General features: G+C 48.8%; 6 protein-coding genes across 6 annotated transcripts; 4 read left to right on the top strand and 2 right to left on the bottom strand.

Annotated features, from left to right (window-relative positions):
• Nucleotides 1–874: 874 nt before the first annotated feature.
• Nucleotides 875–1876, top strand: LTR84_007001 (uncharacterized protein; the record flags this gene model as incomplete). Its single annotated transcript, XM_064850557.1, has 4 exons — nt 875–920; nt 985–1185; nt 1240–1529; nt 1589–1876. The coding sequence occupies 4 exons, from the start codon at nt 875–877 to the stop codon at nt 1874–1876; spliced, it is 825 nt and encodes a 274-aa protein (XP_064702626.1).
• Nucleotides 1877–2640: 764 nt separating this feature from the next.
• On the top strand, nt 2641–4535 carry LTR84_007000 (uncharacterized protein; the record flags this gene model as incomplete). The annotated part of the gene is made up of 3 exons (XM_064850556.1): nt 2641–3825; nt 3904–3986; nt 4040–4535. 3 exons carry the CDS (start codon nt 2641–2643, stop codon nt 4533–4535), a joined length of 1764 nt encoding a protein of 587 aa, XP_064702625.1.
• An 819-nt stretch (nt 4536–5354) lies between these two features.
• Nucleotides 5355–7251, bottom strand: LTR84_006999 (uncharacterized protein; the record flags this gene model as incomplete). The annotated part of the gene is made up of 4 exons (XM_064850555.1): nt 5355–6019; nt 6091–6296; nt 6353–6806; nt 6861–7251. The coding sequence occupies 4 exons, from the start codon at nt 7249–7251 to the stop codon at nt 5355–5357; spliced, it is 1716 nt and encodes a 571-aa protein (XP_064702624.1).
• Nucleotides 7252–7756: 505 nt separating this feature from the next.
• LTR84_006998 (uncharacterized protein) lies at nt 7757–9668 on the top strand (the record flags this gene model as incomplete). Its single annotated transcript, XM_064850554.1, has 6 exons — nt 7757–7817; nt 7882–7964; nt 8013–8343; nt 8406–8949; nt 9015–9411; nt 9468–9668. The coding sequence occupies 6 exons, from the start codon at nt 7757–7759 to the stop codon at nt 9666–9668; spliced, it is 1617 nt and encodes a 538-aa protein (XP_064702623.1).
• A 2462-nt stretch (nt 9669–12130) lies between these two features.
• On the top strand, nt 12131–14256 carry LTR84_006997 (uncharacterized protein; the record flags this gene model as incomplete). The annotated part of the gene is made up of 2 exons (XM_064850553.1): nt 12131–12953; nt 13061–14256. 2 exons carry the CDS (start codon nt 12131–12133, stop codon nt 14254–14256), a joined length of 2019 nt encoding a protein of 672 aa, XP_064702622.1.
• Nucleotides 14257–14318: 62 nt separating this feature from the next.
• Nucleotides 14319–15217, bottom strand: LTR84_006996 (uncharacterized protein; the record flags this gene model as incomplete). Its single annotated transcript, XM_064850552.1, has 3 exons — nt 14319–14500; nt 14552–14570; nt 14855–15217. 3 exons carry the CDS (start codon nt 15215–15217, stop codon nt 14319–14321), a joined length of 564 nt encoding a protein of 187 aa, XP_064702621.1.
• Between the last annotated feature and the right edge of the window lie 695 nt (nt 15218–15912).

The raw sequence follows: 15912 nt of genomic DNA, 5'->3' as shown, positions 1-15912 counted from the left end.
TTCGTGTAATGGAGTATTGTTGGACCCTGACGGGCTGGGTCATTCTTAAGATCCAAATGGGTGATATCAAAGTCTCTGTTTCTCTATCTTATGCTGCTTGTATTCATTTACTATATATTCGGCTGTAGAGTGATCATTCGCTCCACTTCCATATTGGAGCGGCCCAGAACAGTTTTTCTCTTCCCTTTTTCCTTCTTCACTTGACTGGGTCACTTCAGGGAAGGGGCTCCCAGGGCATCATTGGATCATTTGGTGAATGCCCCTTGCTAGTAGGATAGTTTAATAGCCTTTGAAGTACTGTCAATCGCATTCTGTTCAGGAATGCGGGTTGGATTGCTCAGTAGGCAGCTTGTTTGCTCCTCTTAGCTCTTTCCCTTGTTCGCCTGAATCAAGTTTTTCATCTTGCCTGATTCAGCAACTGTGCCAACTTGCGATTCCGCTTTGTCCTCAGGCTCCGAAAAATTACGAACTTGTTGGGGAGTAGACATGCTTGATGCTGGGAAGATAAGATAAGAGAAACTCGTATGACGACGAGGACACCAAGGCTTCCTGTAAGAAGATCAAACTCTGGATTCTGGGGTCACCAAGGCCGAATTTGCCGACGGAGTGTCCACGTGAGCTGATTCTTCGTGGCCATTCTTGGTAGCCGTTCTCCTAAACCTCCGGAGGCACCCCGTGATCCGAATAGAACACGACATCAAGCCTCCGACATTTATTCTTGACCCCACTTCAAATGCTTCCATTTGAAGAGTTCTTAGAGGGCGAGTAATTGAACTCAAAGCATTAAACAGGATAAGACGGACACCAGATTTCCCTAACGGCTTCGAATCTTCAGAACCGGGCATACAAATCGCCAGGCTGTCGATTTCAAGCCATGGAGAATTCTACGGGATGTTGCGCTACTGGCAACGCAGCACCAGGTAGGTTTGGCATTCCAGAGACAACCAATCCGCAACTCCGGGAAGCTCTAACTGACCATGATAGATCAGTACAAGCCCAAAGGTCGATTTACTCGTCTAGGAGAACTAAATGTTTACATCTCCTCAGCAGGCCAAAACAAATCCTCAAAGGATGTGCTTCTTGTCCTTCCAGACGGCTTCGGGCTCGCTAAGCACAATCTCATCATGGCTGATTTGTTCGCTGAGCACCTTGGTGTGCAAACCATCGTGCCAGATTATTATGAGGGTTTGCAGCCTTAATCCAACCGCGCGAAGCTCTTTGAACTAATGGAGCACATAGGTGATCCTCTTCCACTAGTGATCTTGAAGTATAAGCCCATATTTGGTGTAGCCATTGAGGATCATGACTGGCCAGAGGATATCAAAACTCAAATCCGCAACGTAAACATCGAACAATGGTTAACGAAGCATCCTCACGATCGAGTCAGTGAGCTTTTACGAGATCTTGTCATTGAAATTCGGTCAGATAATCCTGACGCCGAGTTCTTGGGGGTCGGTTATTGTTTTGGTGGGAAACATGTTTTTCGGATGGCAAAGCAGTACTTGAAAGTGGCAGCGTCATTCCATCCGGTAAGTGGTCGAATCTTTCTGATGTGAGGCCTCACATGGCAAAGGCTAATTATGGGCAGAGTTACTTAACGCAAGAAGACGTGAAAGACATCCAAGTCCCTGTGTATGTGGGATTGGCTGGGGACGACGAAATGGTTCCAACTTCTCTCGCAGACGACCTGAAATCCTGGACACACCAGGAGCGCGTCCAAGCCACTCTTGAGATTTATCCTGGTATGTCTCATGGCTTTGCAGCCAGACCAGATACTCAAGATCCGGCTGTTCGGACGCAATATGAACGAGCCTTGAAAACCGCTGTCTCTTTTCTTGGACGCTCAATCTTGACACAAACTACCACAGCCTCATAGAATTCTCTAGCAGTGATTGACAATGTATCTATGATTTGCGCGAGGTCGGAATCTCCAGCTTAGTCTTCCCCTGAGTTCCGCCCACTGAACGTTTCAGGATCGCAAGAACCTGTCATCCGCACATGGACGTTCTAGAGTGATGCGATCTGGTACGCTTTTCTCATGCAGCTTATGATGAATCTTGAAACTTTGCGACGAGCAGGGAATAAGGATGCACTTGGATCATGCTTCTTAGGAGAGGTCCTTGATTCCAGGCGCTCCAGAACGGATTCGCCGAATTATAGAATCCACATGTAAATGAAACCAAATGGCAATGATAGTAGTGCTCCATGTTAGCGTTGAAACCCCGCATCGTAGTGTTAGAATTCTCACACAGCATCGCTTGGATCACAGCCCGTCCGCCTCGACCTCTCGACGCCTCCATCCACGGGATTGATCACTTCACCACTTAATGTTCGAGTACGAGATTCGGATGCCTCGGGTCGTCCTACGAGCCATGTGCAAACCCGGGGGGAGGTCACTCCGATGAACCAAAGGAAGAAATTCCGGGCCACAACAACTCCGTAGTGCGGGTCAGAACATCATCTGAGCTCCGAACGCCGCCCCAGACCGATCCAATCAAATTCAGGCGGGTTCAACCTCATCAAGTTTCTGCTTGCACGTTCCTTGAGACAAAACACATGCCGCCTCATGTTGAGTAAAAGTGTCAATTAATACCTAACCGCCAGGTTTCCCTGTTGACATTGATACAATCTAGAGCTAAGATGATGACGAACGGATGTACCGCCCAGGGAGAGCCTTATACCCTCCAAAGCGAAGCCAAGAGGATATACTACCAAATTGTACATGACTCTCGTCTCAATACACCGTCTGAAATTCGCGATTTGATAGACAACATCCAATTTGTGGGAGAGGAAACCCAGCCATTCTATCCCGTCCCATACAAATGCGCAGAAGCTCAAGCAGGTCTTCTAGGTTACATCGGTCTACTAGCAGTCGCCATTGCAAGAGACCGGTACAAAGACGAGCAACTCATCGAAATCGATGTCTCTCATGCTCTGATGAATGGTCTAGCTGCCCTCTTCGTGCGTCATGAGGAGGAGTGGCTTTCAGGCAGTCCAAAGATGATGAATGCTGTTCAGCGCTGGGATCACGGCCAAACCCGAGAATTATATCGCCAATTGGCGACCAACATCTACAAATCGAAAGACGGGCGGTGGTACGCTCTGCATGGTAGTATGAACCCAACTCCTGTCATCGAGATGCTCAAAATCCCTCAACATAACGAAGAGAATCTCACCTGGAGTCAGATTCTCGATATGTACTCTGAACTGGTGGCTGGGTTGGACTCCACGACACTTGATAATTGGAGCAATAACGTCTATCGCGTTCCTGGGACGGTATGCTACGAGGAAGAAGAATTTAAAAGCCTGCCACACGGGATTGCCATTAAGGACGAACCTTACTACAAGCTCCTACACCAGCAATACTACTCTCAGCCCCCTGTATCTTGGGAAAATGTTCCTCATGATCCCTCCGACCGTCGTCCTCTCTCTGGGATTAAAGTTCTGGATCTTTCACGAGCAATCGCTGCTCCAACGATTGGACGCGTGTGTGCGGCTCTGGGTGCAACGACTATACGAGTGTCTTGTTCTGACAACACCGAACTTCCTATTACACTCATGGACGGTTGTCTAGGTAAAACATGTGTGGACATCAATCTGAAAACTTTCGAGGGTCGAAAGAAGCTGCTTGAGCTCATTCAAGAAGCGGACGTGTTCGTTGACGGATACCGACCTGCAGTGTTGGAACATCTCGGCTTTGGCCGGGATGCAGTCCTAGGTTTGGTGGCCAACAGACAGAAGGGAATCGTATATTGCCAGGAGAATTGCTACGGCTGGAAAGGCCCATGGGTGACCCGGTCAGGATGGGCACAAATCGCAGACACGGTGAGTTCGCCGGATGCCTTTATCCTGCTGTCCCTTGAAGTTTGGTGACGCACTCGTCGAGGCTCACTCAAGTTTTAGGTGTGCGGCATTGGTCTCAACATTGGCCGCTTTCATGGATATGATGAGCCTCACATATTTCCCGGCCCCAACGCCGACTATCTGTGAGCGTCTATATCTTTAATTTCTCTGTCCAACAGTTAACACTTTTGATCAGCACCGGGCATGCAGGCACCGCCGGCGTCCTCCACGCACTTTACTCTCGAGCCCGACAAGGTGGCTCTTATGTCGTACAGTGTTCCCTATTAGTGTCTAATATTCATATGCAATCTTACGGCAAATATAGCGAGCAGCAGCAGGAAAAGCTCAAAGCCCGCAAGCGTGATTTGGTGGGTAAAACGCGTCACTATGACGAAATTGTCAGCCACGGTGTGAAACAGCACGCGATCAAGGGTTTTCTCTCGGATCGAAGTTTTGAGAAGGCCTTTAAAAAAGAGTACTTCCAGACTGTAAAAGGTGATATGTGGGGACTGAACGACTTGGATGTGGTGTCGTTAGCCTTGAAATTCAAGAATAAGGGGAATGATAGCGACAGTCCAGCAATGAGGACTGATTTTCTTTTTGGGACATGCCCCCCTGGATATCATTTGCCTCAATGGGAGAATACAAGAAACGAAGACTTTGAGGCCATCGAACCAGTCACAGTGGCTTGAACATAGTCAATTTGACATCTTGAGCGTTCTTTTGAAATCTGGCACCAGATGCGAAGGTCATTATTGAGTAAAGTAGCTTCCAGCTTTCGAAGCTTCTGTTGGTCGATTTCATTAATCGAACCTCGAGTCTTGGACCGTAATACTTGCTCATTATTCATCTCCTTCGTGCCATCAGGTCAAGATAACTATCTCGTCCAAGTTATATCTTTGCATGCTCATGGGCAGTGACAACGATTGGCCTTCCCCTTCTAAGGGTTGCACACATGCTTGTATCTTAGGACAAAGTGCTTGTACCGATATTGGCAATTTTCAGATCGCATGTCCACTAGTTCCGGCTCCAGTCCGCTGGTGGCCAGTCTCGAGGCTTGTTTAGAAGTATTGTGGTACTGTGTCCGTGTTGATGGAAACGAAGATGATTGTCATTATGTCTGACAGCAATCGATTCTCAAAAATGAGATGAGCATTCTCGATCAGCTGATACATAGTAACAGCCTGCTAGCATGATTTCTAGCTTACCCTACATTCTGTGTCACTAATTCTAATCAGAATTGAACTCACCATTGCTACTATGCCCTTGAAATCTGCTGCTGAACCTTTGTTGCCTCGTTGTTCGCATTGATCGAGCTAAGCCATTATCTGATTCCACAACACCGCTTCTTTCACACCACCAAGTAGTGGCAAGCACCATGAACGCACAGAATTCCTAAACAATCCACGATTTCTATACTTTGATCCACAGAGTTTTCCTCAACCGTTGACCAGGAGTCAATCGCACCTCAATGACGCTCTCCCCATTAAACCTTGCCTGTCCTGAACCAATTAAAACTGACAAATCTTCAATGGCTTCTCGATTACTTCCCATTGATTCCAAAAGATCTTTCTCAGCATCCTCCTGAACTGCCACCAAGTCCAGGGCATAGTGAATGTGTTCCAGCCATCGTCGTTTTTGTAGTAAGTCACACAATCATCTCTAGCCCAAACAAAAGTCCCAGATTGCCGACTCTGTACTTGTGCGTTGTATTCTAATTCCACATCTCTCCTAGGATGCATGGCAAATTTAATCCCTTTTCTCTCCCGCTGGACCATCTCTTTCACCGCTTTAGATACAAATCTTGCCTGTCGCTCCCAGCTATCTTGCTGTGCTGACCAAACATGTGCTGAATTGGGGCCAAAGCAGTAGAACATATTAGGGAATTGGCTGGTCGCGAGACCATAAAGAGCTTCGGGATGTTCCTTCCATTTGTGCTGTAGGTCGAGACCACCGAGGCCGAGAACTTCTTCGTGTTCCAGAAATTGGGCCACATTAAATCCAGTGCCGAAGATTATGACGTCGAATTTACGCTCGCTTTCAATCTTGGTGTTTGAGTCTGAAGATAAAACTCCGTTTTCTGTGAAGCGAACCAAATCTTCACGAAGTACAGTGCAATTTGGCTTCGCGAGAGCTGAGTAGAAGTGATCAAGGTGTAGAGGTCGTTTGCAATAGTCTATATTTGAAATAGATTAGTATGCTGATAACGCCATTAACCGGCTTACATAGCCAGTTTATTCAACGTACATTTAGACTTAGGACGTAGTTTTTCGCGTAGCTCAGGGTCTTTGATCTGAGATTCCATAAATTGAATCGCCTGCTGCGTCATTGCATCGTTAACAGGATCTCCGTCGGTGGCCATCTTACGTCCCATCTTCATCATGCGCAAGTTCATGCGTAATCGGACGAGCCAAGCAAACTTTGGAACCCATTTGAGGGCCCATTTGAATAAGCTGGCAATCAGTCAGTATCGTGGCCAACTCTTCTAATGAGCAGATCTCGAACATACCTTGAATATGCATAATCACCTCTGGGAATACACACTGGTGGTGTCCTCATGTATACTGTCAAGTGGCTTGTTTTGTCGACGATTTCTGGGATGATTTGGGCCGCACTTGGACCGCAGCCGATCATGGCCACACGCTTGCCCCTCAAGTCATAGTCGCCACGCCAGTGTGCAGTGTGCCAGGAAACTCCTTTGAAATTCTCTCGACCGGGGGTGGTGCCCCATTTTGGTCGATCAAAAGTCCCAACGCACTGACAAACAACATCAGCGAGCCAATGCTCGACTTCACCCGTGAACTTATTGGCGACGGCGACATGCCACAACATGAGCTTTTCATCCCAGTGACACGCTTTGACGAAGCTCTTGAACTGTGTGCATTTTGGAAGATCATACTGGACTGCGAACTTGTAGTAGTATTCTTCAATCTCAGCCCTCTGGGCGTAGAAATGGGTCCAATCTTAACCATTTGTTAGCTTGAAAACCAGGGACGGACAAAAAAACTTGGGCTCACTTTTGTTGATATTATACGACGTAGTGTAGATCATAGCTGGTACATCGCAAGCGCAACCGGGGTATTTGTTCTTCTGCCAAACCCCGCCGTAACTATCCAAGGCGTCAAATATCTGGATATCATTCAGGCCAACATGCCCATCGTTGAGGAGAACCGTAGCCTGTTGAATTCCGTTTATCCCGCCCCCAACGATGATGACTTTCTTGCGTCTTGCTTGCGGTACAGCAGACACCGGACCAAACTCATTGTCAAGCAATTGGTCCTGAGTAAATCCTGTGAGAGCACCATACTCGCCTGTGCCAATTGTCCCTGTGCTGAAGCTTTTGAGTGGTTGGGGAATGCTCGCCGCCTTTGGCGTCATGGGTGTGTGTTTATTGTCGGATGAATGCATTTTGTCAGACTGATGAAGCAGTTGTTCAAGATTGATTGTAATTTGGTATTTTCTGGGGGGTCAAGTCTAGCGATTGAGATAATAAAGGCATAGATCAAGCCAAGGTCGCACTCACGCGTTCGCACTCTGCCGACTTGCATCGGGAACCTCCAATCACTCACCCGCTTTGTGATCGAATTGGCGGAAAAGGCAAACTTGATTGTAATAGGATCGGGGAGCCATGAGCCACTCGGCGTTCCGAATCCATCCCTCGAATTGAAGGAATTAGTCTTCCCGGCATGCCCTGTACCACCGGATATAGAATCTGGCCTCGGTCATAGTTTGAAGGCGTGGAGGAGATTATGGTGGAGTGAAAACATGGGGAAACGTGGAGAACTCGCCCACTGTGAGGACACACTCACAAAAGATACATAAAGTGATGCCATTGTCTGCTGGGGAGGCAATATCATACCACGAGCAAAGCAGAGCTGAGTCTCCGATCCGACCATCCTGATCATTTTTCAATATGCCTCTCCTCGCTCTTAACGAAATCGAGCACAGTCATGGGACTGTTCAGCTAATTTCGGGTAAGACTGAAGATCGTCATGGCCGACCCTTCTCTTATTCGATTGTGCTAATGCTCGACGACAGAAAACGGAATTCTGCAGCATAAAGAGGGATCCTCAATTGTTTTGGTTCCACAACCCACTCATAATGATCCCAATGACCCGCTGGTCGGCCACAACACATGCTACTTATGACACTCTACTAACTGGACGCAGAATTGGCCCTATATCAAAAGGGTTGCAGCATTCTGGTCTGTCCTTCTTTTGTCTGGCTTGTGTAACTTCGCCATCACCGGCATCGCCCCAGGCATCGGACAAGTCATGATGGAATTTGGTTGCACTCTCACAGAAGCTACCTGGTTGATCTCAGCTTGCCTGTTGGGCAATTTTTGGGGTTGCTATTTTCTTGGTCCTTTCGCGCTCAAGTACGGAAAACGCCCAGTCTGGCTCTTCTGTGTTGTATTCTTCTTTGTTTGCAACATCTGGGCTGCCACCGCCAAGTCGTTCGTTTCTTTGCTACTGGCAAGGTTTTTTGCGTCGTGGGCAGGTACGCGACCTCACTGAAGCTCTATGACTTGATCAGGTTGGACGTTTCTGACAGCGCAATAGCTGGGACCAGTGAACCACTCAGTGTCGGCACTGTGGATGACCTCTTCTTCCTACACGAAAGAGGAGCGCAGACTGGAGTTCAAGCTGTTTGGCTCAGCTTGGGCAGCTCGCTAGCTCCAGTCATCTCCGGTCATTTGATTCAAGGTGCTGGGTGGCGCTGGTTTCAATGGCTTACCGCAATATTGGGCGGGGTCAACGTGATCTTGATCTTCTTTCTCACTCCAGAGACTTCATATCCCAGAGATCTACACCAAGCACTTGATGTGGCCGGAGTCGCTGAGCACGTTGACGGAGTGCCAGAGCATAAGACAGAGCATACGACATCTCACTTCCCCGATTCCAAACCAATTACCAACGTGGTGCAGAGTCCCTCGGCTTCTGACATGCCCACAATAGCAAAGAGATCTTATGTGAGCGAGCTAAAACCGTGGTCGCCAATTCAGAAAGACGTAAATCTCGTGGGAGCTTTCGTCCGACCCTGGGCTACCTGGGCTTATCCAAGTGTCATCTGGGCGGTCTTGTCCTTTTCGATTCATATCTGCGCGTAAGTATATCTTTGTGGCCCGCACGCACATGTGTTCTTGCTGACCCCAGTTCCCTTTGGCGCAGTGTGGTAGTCTTGATCACTCTCATTCCGGTATATATGGGTGCTCCACCCTACAATTTCAGCATCGGTCAGCAGGGGTTGGTGTTTCTGAGTCCTTGCATCGGAAATCTGCTCGGCTCTTTCCTCTGTGGATATCTGAACGACGGATTGGCCAGATGGTCTAGTCGACGTAATGGCGGGGTGTTCGAGCCAGAAATGCGTCTGCCAGTAGTCCTGTTCCCGGCACTCCTTGTTCCGACCGGCCTTCTCATGTTTGGACTTGGTGTCCACAATGGATTGCACTGGATTGTACCTACCATAGGTGCGGGCCTCAATGGCATTGCTCTGACTGGAATAGGATCAGTTGCTCAACCTTATATGATGGACAGCTATGCTCCAGTCATTTTTGATTGTTTAGTGGTATGGATCTCTTTTCTTTGGCATCGTGGTACAATTGTACTAATCATGTGCAACAGAATTTCAACGGCTTCAAGAATGTGGTATCTTTCGGCATGGGGTTTGGCGTGATTCCTTGGCTTGTCCAAAATGGAATAGTGACAGTCTTTTGCATTATTGCCGGATTGGTATTCGTCATTGACGCTGGTGCTCTCCTCATTTACATTTATGGTAAACAGCTTCGAGAGAGAGATTCTCGACTCAAGATCTTTCTCTTCTAGACGCAATAGCTTGAGTCAGCAAGTCTTCGGCCCAGCTGAGTCGCTATGGCCCACACGTCATTTCACTAGGATGTCTATTATCTGTAATATGGAGTATTTTCGATGTTCTCGAGCTTGCAGTGTCTTCATTGTGGAAAGCATAGATTACCTCAGCGGATGAGCCGGGTTGACATACTCCTCTGCAGCCACTGACACGCTAAGTTCTAAACCTTGAGAGTCTGGTCAGGTTTTGTATCCATATTCCATAATCCATAAAAGCGTAGCGCCCAACCATGTGATAGTCCTGGCCTCTAAGGCATCGAAAACCCTCCATTGACCGGGAGGCACGCTCCAGTAATCCAACCACTTCTGCCCTCGCACAGAAATGAAACGGCCCAAGCTATCTCAGAGGGCTCGGCAGGTCTCGCACCCATTGGTGTTGCATCCAGTATAGGCTGAATTTTCGTCAGGAAGGCGGGCCCTGCACCTTCAAAGCCAGAGGTCCTTGTGGGACCCGGCTGCACGGCATTGACTGTGCAGCCATATGTACGGCCCAATTCTCTAAGAAAAACTGAATGAGCAAGAAAATTCTGGACGTATGCGGAGATCTGGAGCACTTACATGGCCCAGCAGCGAGTAAATGATTCTATCATAGATTTTGTGCCGTTATAAACTGTTGAACCGGCATATCCATCTCTTGCGCCCGTACTGCTGAGATTGACGATGCGAGCATTTTGTGCTAGGTGCGGGACGACCGCCTGTGTGAGCAGCAACATGCCTCGCACGTTAAGATTGATTTGAGCATCCCATTGGTCCAACACTACGTCAGTCAAAGGCCGCATAATGGCAATACCGGCATTATTGACGAGAATATCAATCCTTCTGCCAGTGAGCCGAACGACCTCATTGACCAGGGATTGGGGTCCTTCGACCGTGGATAGGTCTGCTTCAACAGCGAAAGAGTCGTCCGAAGCACGGCCATTTGCGTTCTTTATGCGTTCGAGTACTTGGTCTGCATCGTGCTTTTCCTTAGGCCAAGGATAGTTCACCACGACTTGGGCGCCTCTGTGGATAATAAGTCAGCTGTAGTCATTCAGGCGGTTAAACCTTCAACCAAATCGCAATCGGTGGCAGGTAGTATTATCGACCTGCATGCAAGCTCAACACATATAGCCGCTCCTATTCCCATCGAGCTGCCACTAACAATGGCCAACTTCCCGCGTAAGCTCTGTTGCGTGGCTGTTTCCATACTGGAGCGTTCCGAATAGCTACACAGATACCAAATAAGGTGAGAACAGAGCGAGGCATATATATCTTAAGCCATTGTCGTGACACGGAGGTAGTCGTCGAATGACCATGATGCATATCGTCTGAATCGTCTTATCACAGACATACTCGTATGGTCGGAAGCAGAACCTTACACACTGGTAGTCCACTCTCACTGGAAGCTGATGTTACGTAAAGCCGCGAGAATTCGAGACCAGCCCTGGCAGCTTTGAAGCTTACGAAAGAGTGGCACTTAGAGGGAAGCATTGGGCGGTTCGGACTTGGCAAACCACACTCACTCCGAGGCTCGACTTTGGTACGAGGGAGCCCTCTTTGGCACTCTTGACAAAGTTTTCGACGCAGCTTCTGGTCAGTGCTCTACTCAGACTCTTTCCACGTGAACCATTGTTGGGTCCTGGGCCAGATATTAGATATAGACCACGTAAGCGAGGAGTCCCATCTCCCTTGGTGATAGGTTGCGCGTGCAGGTACTACGAGTAGATGAGTCAGCAGGCTAGGCTTCCCCAGGGGGTGCCAGGGGTCACGCTGGGAAGGGGAGGAATTCGAGTTTGTGGAGCGCCCAAGTTGCATCCCAAGGTCCCCGAACGGAATTCAGCCCCGCGCCATATTGCGAACGAGGGGCAAACGGCTGACTTTCCCCAAGTTTTCCTGGCCGGGAAGGAGCCCCTCAAGTCAATCCTTCATCCCGTCCTCGCTGTGTTGCAATATCGGCTGAGGCGATCTGCGCAAAGATGCCCATCAACGACGACTCGTCAAGACATGCCAGATACCACTGCGATGTCTGCTCCAGGCCCTTTGATCGAAAAGACGCACTAGCGAGACACATGCAGGTTCATGACAGGACTCGATTGCACTCTGGGTCGAAAAGAAAAGCTTGCCTCTCGTGTTCTCAGTCAAAGATTCGCTGTAACGGCGAACGCCCAAACTGCTCTTCCTGTCGGAAACGAAATATTACATGCGTCTTTACCGAGCCACGGACGCAGCAGTCCAAGATCGCAAGCGCCGTCAACCCCGGAGAGGCATCGCATGTATCTTTGCCTGTCTTCCCACAATCATCGTCCGTGCTGTCTCCGCTGGAACACACGGCTTGTTCTACGGAGACCTCACCGTTCAGTGAGAGTCTTTTCATGATGGAAAATAGTACCAACCAAAGCTATACCAGACATGTTTCGCAAGCCCAAGACCAGAGGCTTAGCATGGAACTGGACTTGGAAATGCCTACTGGCCCAACGCAAGATCTGCTATTCACCGGTTTCGATAATTTGGACTTCAACTCCAACCTTGATTGGCTTTTGGAAACGACAAGCTCAGAAAATCTACAATGGGAATCAAGTCTCTTTGATGCTAGAGGATTTCCTGATGGTGGAACCTTTCAACATCATAACCTGTCGGCAGCCCAAATGATATCTCTCTCGTGCACGGATCACTCCTATGAACCCACTAATGCTGGCAAGAAAGATGCTGCGTCTCGGTCTGAGGATCCATTTGGCGGCCTCCTGATCCCTCAACCACAGGCCACCCGCAGCTATGGAGACCCGTGGCCGCTTGAGACTCCCCGACCTCCACAAAGACACATAACACTGCCAGCGTTGGGCACAACAGCGCAATCAACGGTCCCAACAGATCGCTATTATCACCTAAAACCCACAAGTGATGAGACTTGTTATGCTCTTCAACGGTGCATCCACCTGCCTTTCGATCACAATGTTTTACAGTCTCTCAATCTTGAATACTTCCCTTCCAAAGAGAAGTTGGATCATTGCATCGATCTGTATTTCGCACACTTTTCACCCACGCTCGCCATCATTCACCTGCCAACCTTCGACCCTGCTGAGGATCTCGTGGTGACTTTGGCAGTGACCTGTATCGGAGCCTGTTACACTGAGTTTGATGGCGCACAAGCATTCTCTACGACGCTGTCTGACCTCATTCGTCGTCTTCTAGTCTTCATGGCTGAACATGACCATCGATTCGTTCGGACGCGGTCTTATCTCACCACACGTTTACTTCAAGGAGTTCGTAAGTTCTGCCTCGTCCTGTCCCTACCATAAGCAGCGCAAAACCCTGCTCCTCCCATTCTGTACCATGATTTGATAGCAGTACTGACTAAAGACCGCTATCAAAAGATGGCTACTGTAGTGGAAGTCCACGGCTCTTCGAGCTCAGTGAATCATGCCGTAGTGGATTGCTTCATCACGCAAAATGTATGGGGATCTTCTCACTGGAGAGCAGTCAGGCCACACCCTCTGTGACAAGCTCTCTTGACGAGAGGTGGCGATCCTATATTCGTCAGGAGACAATACGGCGATTGGGATGGGCTATCTACAAGTACGATACCTCGGTTGCTTATTTACACAATAATCGACCATTTCTGAGCTGTGGGGACATGAAACTCAAACTTCCTGGTTCGGATGACCACTGGCAAGCTGAGACTGCAGAAGCTTGGGCAAGTCTGCATCCGTGGTCTCGAAATATGCCCTCGACAGTACAGTTACGGCCCCTGCTTAAATCACTATTCGATGGTACTGCCATTTCCTTCGAGAAAATTCAAGAAGAGGATCATCTTTCCATCATTATTTTGACGCTGCTTAGGAAGCTCTGGACATTGAAGGAAAATCGATCAGACCCAACCATTGATATTACTATCCAGTCTAACTACGAGCACGAACGTCTGGCACTGTTGCAAACAATCGACCAGATGATTGCTCCAATTCCGAATATACCCGACACACACACTAGACCAGAGATGGAACGTTTGGTACATCGAACTCAGTTAGTCCACGTTGCACATCTTTATGGTGCTGGTGACTTGATGAACTTGATTTTCCCTTATCTCCGCGACGATACAGAGGCAGAACAGATAAGCATACGCATGGAACAGTGGGCGAAGGAGGACACAAAAAGAACGAGAGAGGTGGCATTCCACAGTTCCCAGCTCATCGGCCTCGTTAGGCGGTACCCCAGTCAGATGCCTCTGCAGTCCTTCATCATATTCCATGCGGGCGTCGTGCTAGCTTGTATGTCCACATTACTTCCTCAAATTGATGCTACCTTGCGGGGTCCTTCACTCCAGCTCGACGAGCTCGGAGTCATTCCTACAAGTGGCCCCAGCCGACATATGGATTGGATCGATACCGGTGGTAGTGACAAGCCAAGTCTGTTTGGAATTCCGTCATTGTGTTGCCCTAAAGGAAGGCAACAAGTCCTGAATCAAACAGCGTCATTACTAAATCGGCAAAAGAGCTGGGGTATGGCCCATAGCCTCGCCAAGGTAATTACGTCCCTCAGTACACGCCCCGTGGCCAAGAAAAGAAAGACATAGTCAAAGATCCTGATCTTGCGCAACATAAGCCCTCCTATCTTGCACGAGAAGGCTTATGCAGCTCATGTGCCGGCATAGATCTCAGCATCATCCCAGCCTACGACTTGACCATTCAGTCGTGAGGGGATCCCGCTAAGCACCAGATGCACAAAGGAACTAGCGGGCTGTTCTGGCCGAAGGAGCTTGCCTTGTGTATGGAGGTCCAACAGCCAATTGTACTGCTCTAGAGGCATATTTGCTTGCTCTGGTCACGACTTCAGTACAGCAGCCCGAGAGTGGCAACTGTGTCACTTACGTTGGTCTCTCACCTGTTTCTGCATTCCAGAATCCACGATACCTGGAGTTACGGACAGAATTGTCACCTGCCCTTCTTCTCTTGTGAGACAAGCACCAAGCCAATTCATTGCCGCTTTTGAGCAAGCATATGCCGTCCAAGTCGAATAGGGAGTCAACGAAACTTCAGACGAGGTCATGAGAATTTGTCCTTTCGTTTGACGTAGATGGGGCAGCGCCACTTGTATCTGGTGCTCGTGGCCATTCATCCATACATTAGCTTTTGCATGTCTATGGTCCGACAAATAGGAATCGAGCCACTTACACTATGCAAGAGCCCAAAGAAATTGATGTCAAAGAGCCGTTTCCAATCGTCTACCGATGTCTCTGCTGCTCGACCCAAGGGGCTGAGGATAGCTGCATTGAGGATGATCGAATCGAGCCTTCCCTTGCGACTCAGAGCTTCCCGCACAGCCCGCTCACTCGTTGCCCGCACGGAGACGTCTCCTTGAACAATAGACAGCCTGTCCGAGTGTTCCTCGAGAAGGGCCTCAAGTTGCGAAATGGCCAAATCTACGCCAACCACGAGCGAAACTGAAGGCTGCACCAGCAATTGAGTGACGATCGAAAGACCTATGCCACCTCCCGCGCCAGTGAGGATGCTTTGTAGGAGTAAGCGAATTGGCATATGATTTCAAGATTATGGTGTGCAACAAACATGACTTTCCTGTCAGATGAGTCCGTCGAATGGCTCATTTTAGATGATGCCTGTTCCTGTTCTTTATCTTGTGCTTGTTCTTGTTCTTATTATCGAAGTAGCCGTAATGGAGCTCAAACTGGAAGGTGAAATGGACAGTCTTAGCCTGCAATCTTGAGTGACTTAAGTCCATCTAGGTCCATCTAACATAAGTACACTTCTAAGATTCGACCACGACACATCGCCCTGTCAAGATTGTTATCATTCTTAACGCGGAAAGATCGTAGCCGACTGATCGGCAATATGCATTACGCTCACCATCTGACGCACACTTCGGTCCCGATCGCTACCACCACAGGTCCTCTCGTGCAGTGTGGAATACTCGGAGTTCGGGGCCCAGGAGGTGGACATCCACTCAGGAAGACTAAGCTAACCTCACACCTGTGACGAACTTTTCCAATCGTACTCATGGCATCTTGACAGCTGTGGCTGGAACATAGCAATCCCTTCTTGAGCTCTATGTAGGTTACTATCGACGTCTACGTGGCCTGGGGGTGGTTTGAGCGCGGCCAGGCTACTTTAGACAATGATGTCACTAGTATCTGTCAATGTCATAAGTATTTCGAAATGTGAAATCCACCACGGCCAGTATTACAACGTTTCATGCCCTGTGGCATCTGTCTCAG

The sequence above is a fragment of the Exophiala bonariae genome (assembly GCF_035927105.1).
Source record: "Exophiala bonariae strain CCFEE 5792 chromosome Unknown scaffold_27, whole genome shotgun sequence".
Taxonomy (NCBI): domain Eukaryota; kingdom Fungi; phylum Ascomycota; class Eurotiomycetes; order Chaetothyriales; family Herpotrichiellaceae; genus Exophiala; species Exophiala bonariae.
The sequence above is the reverse complement of the archived record's forward strand: the minus strand, read 5'-3'. Positions and strand labels throughout refer to the sequence as shown.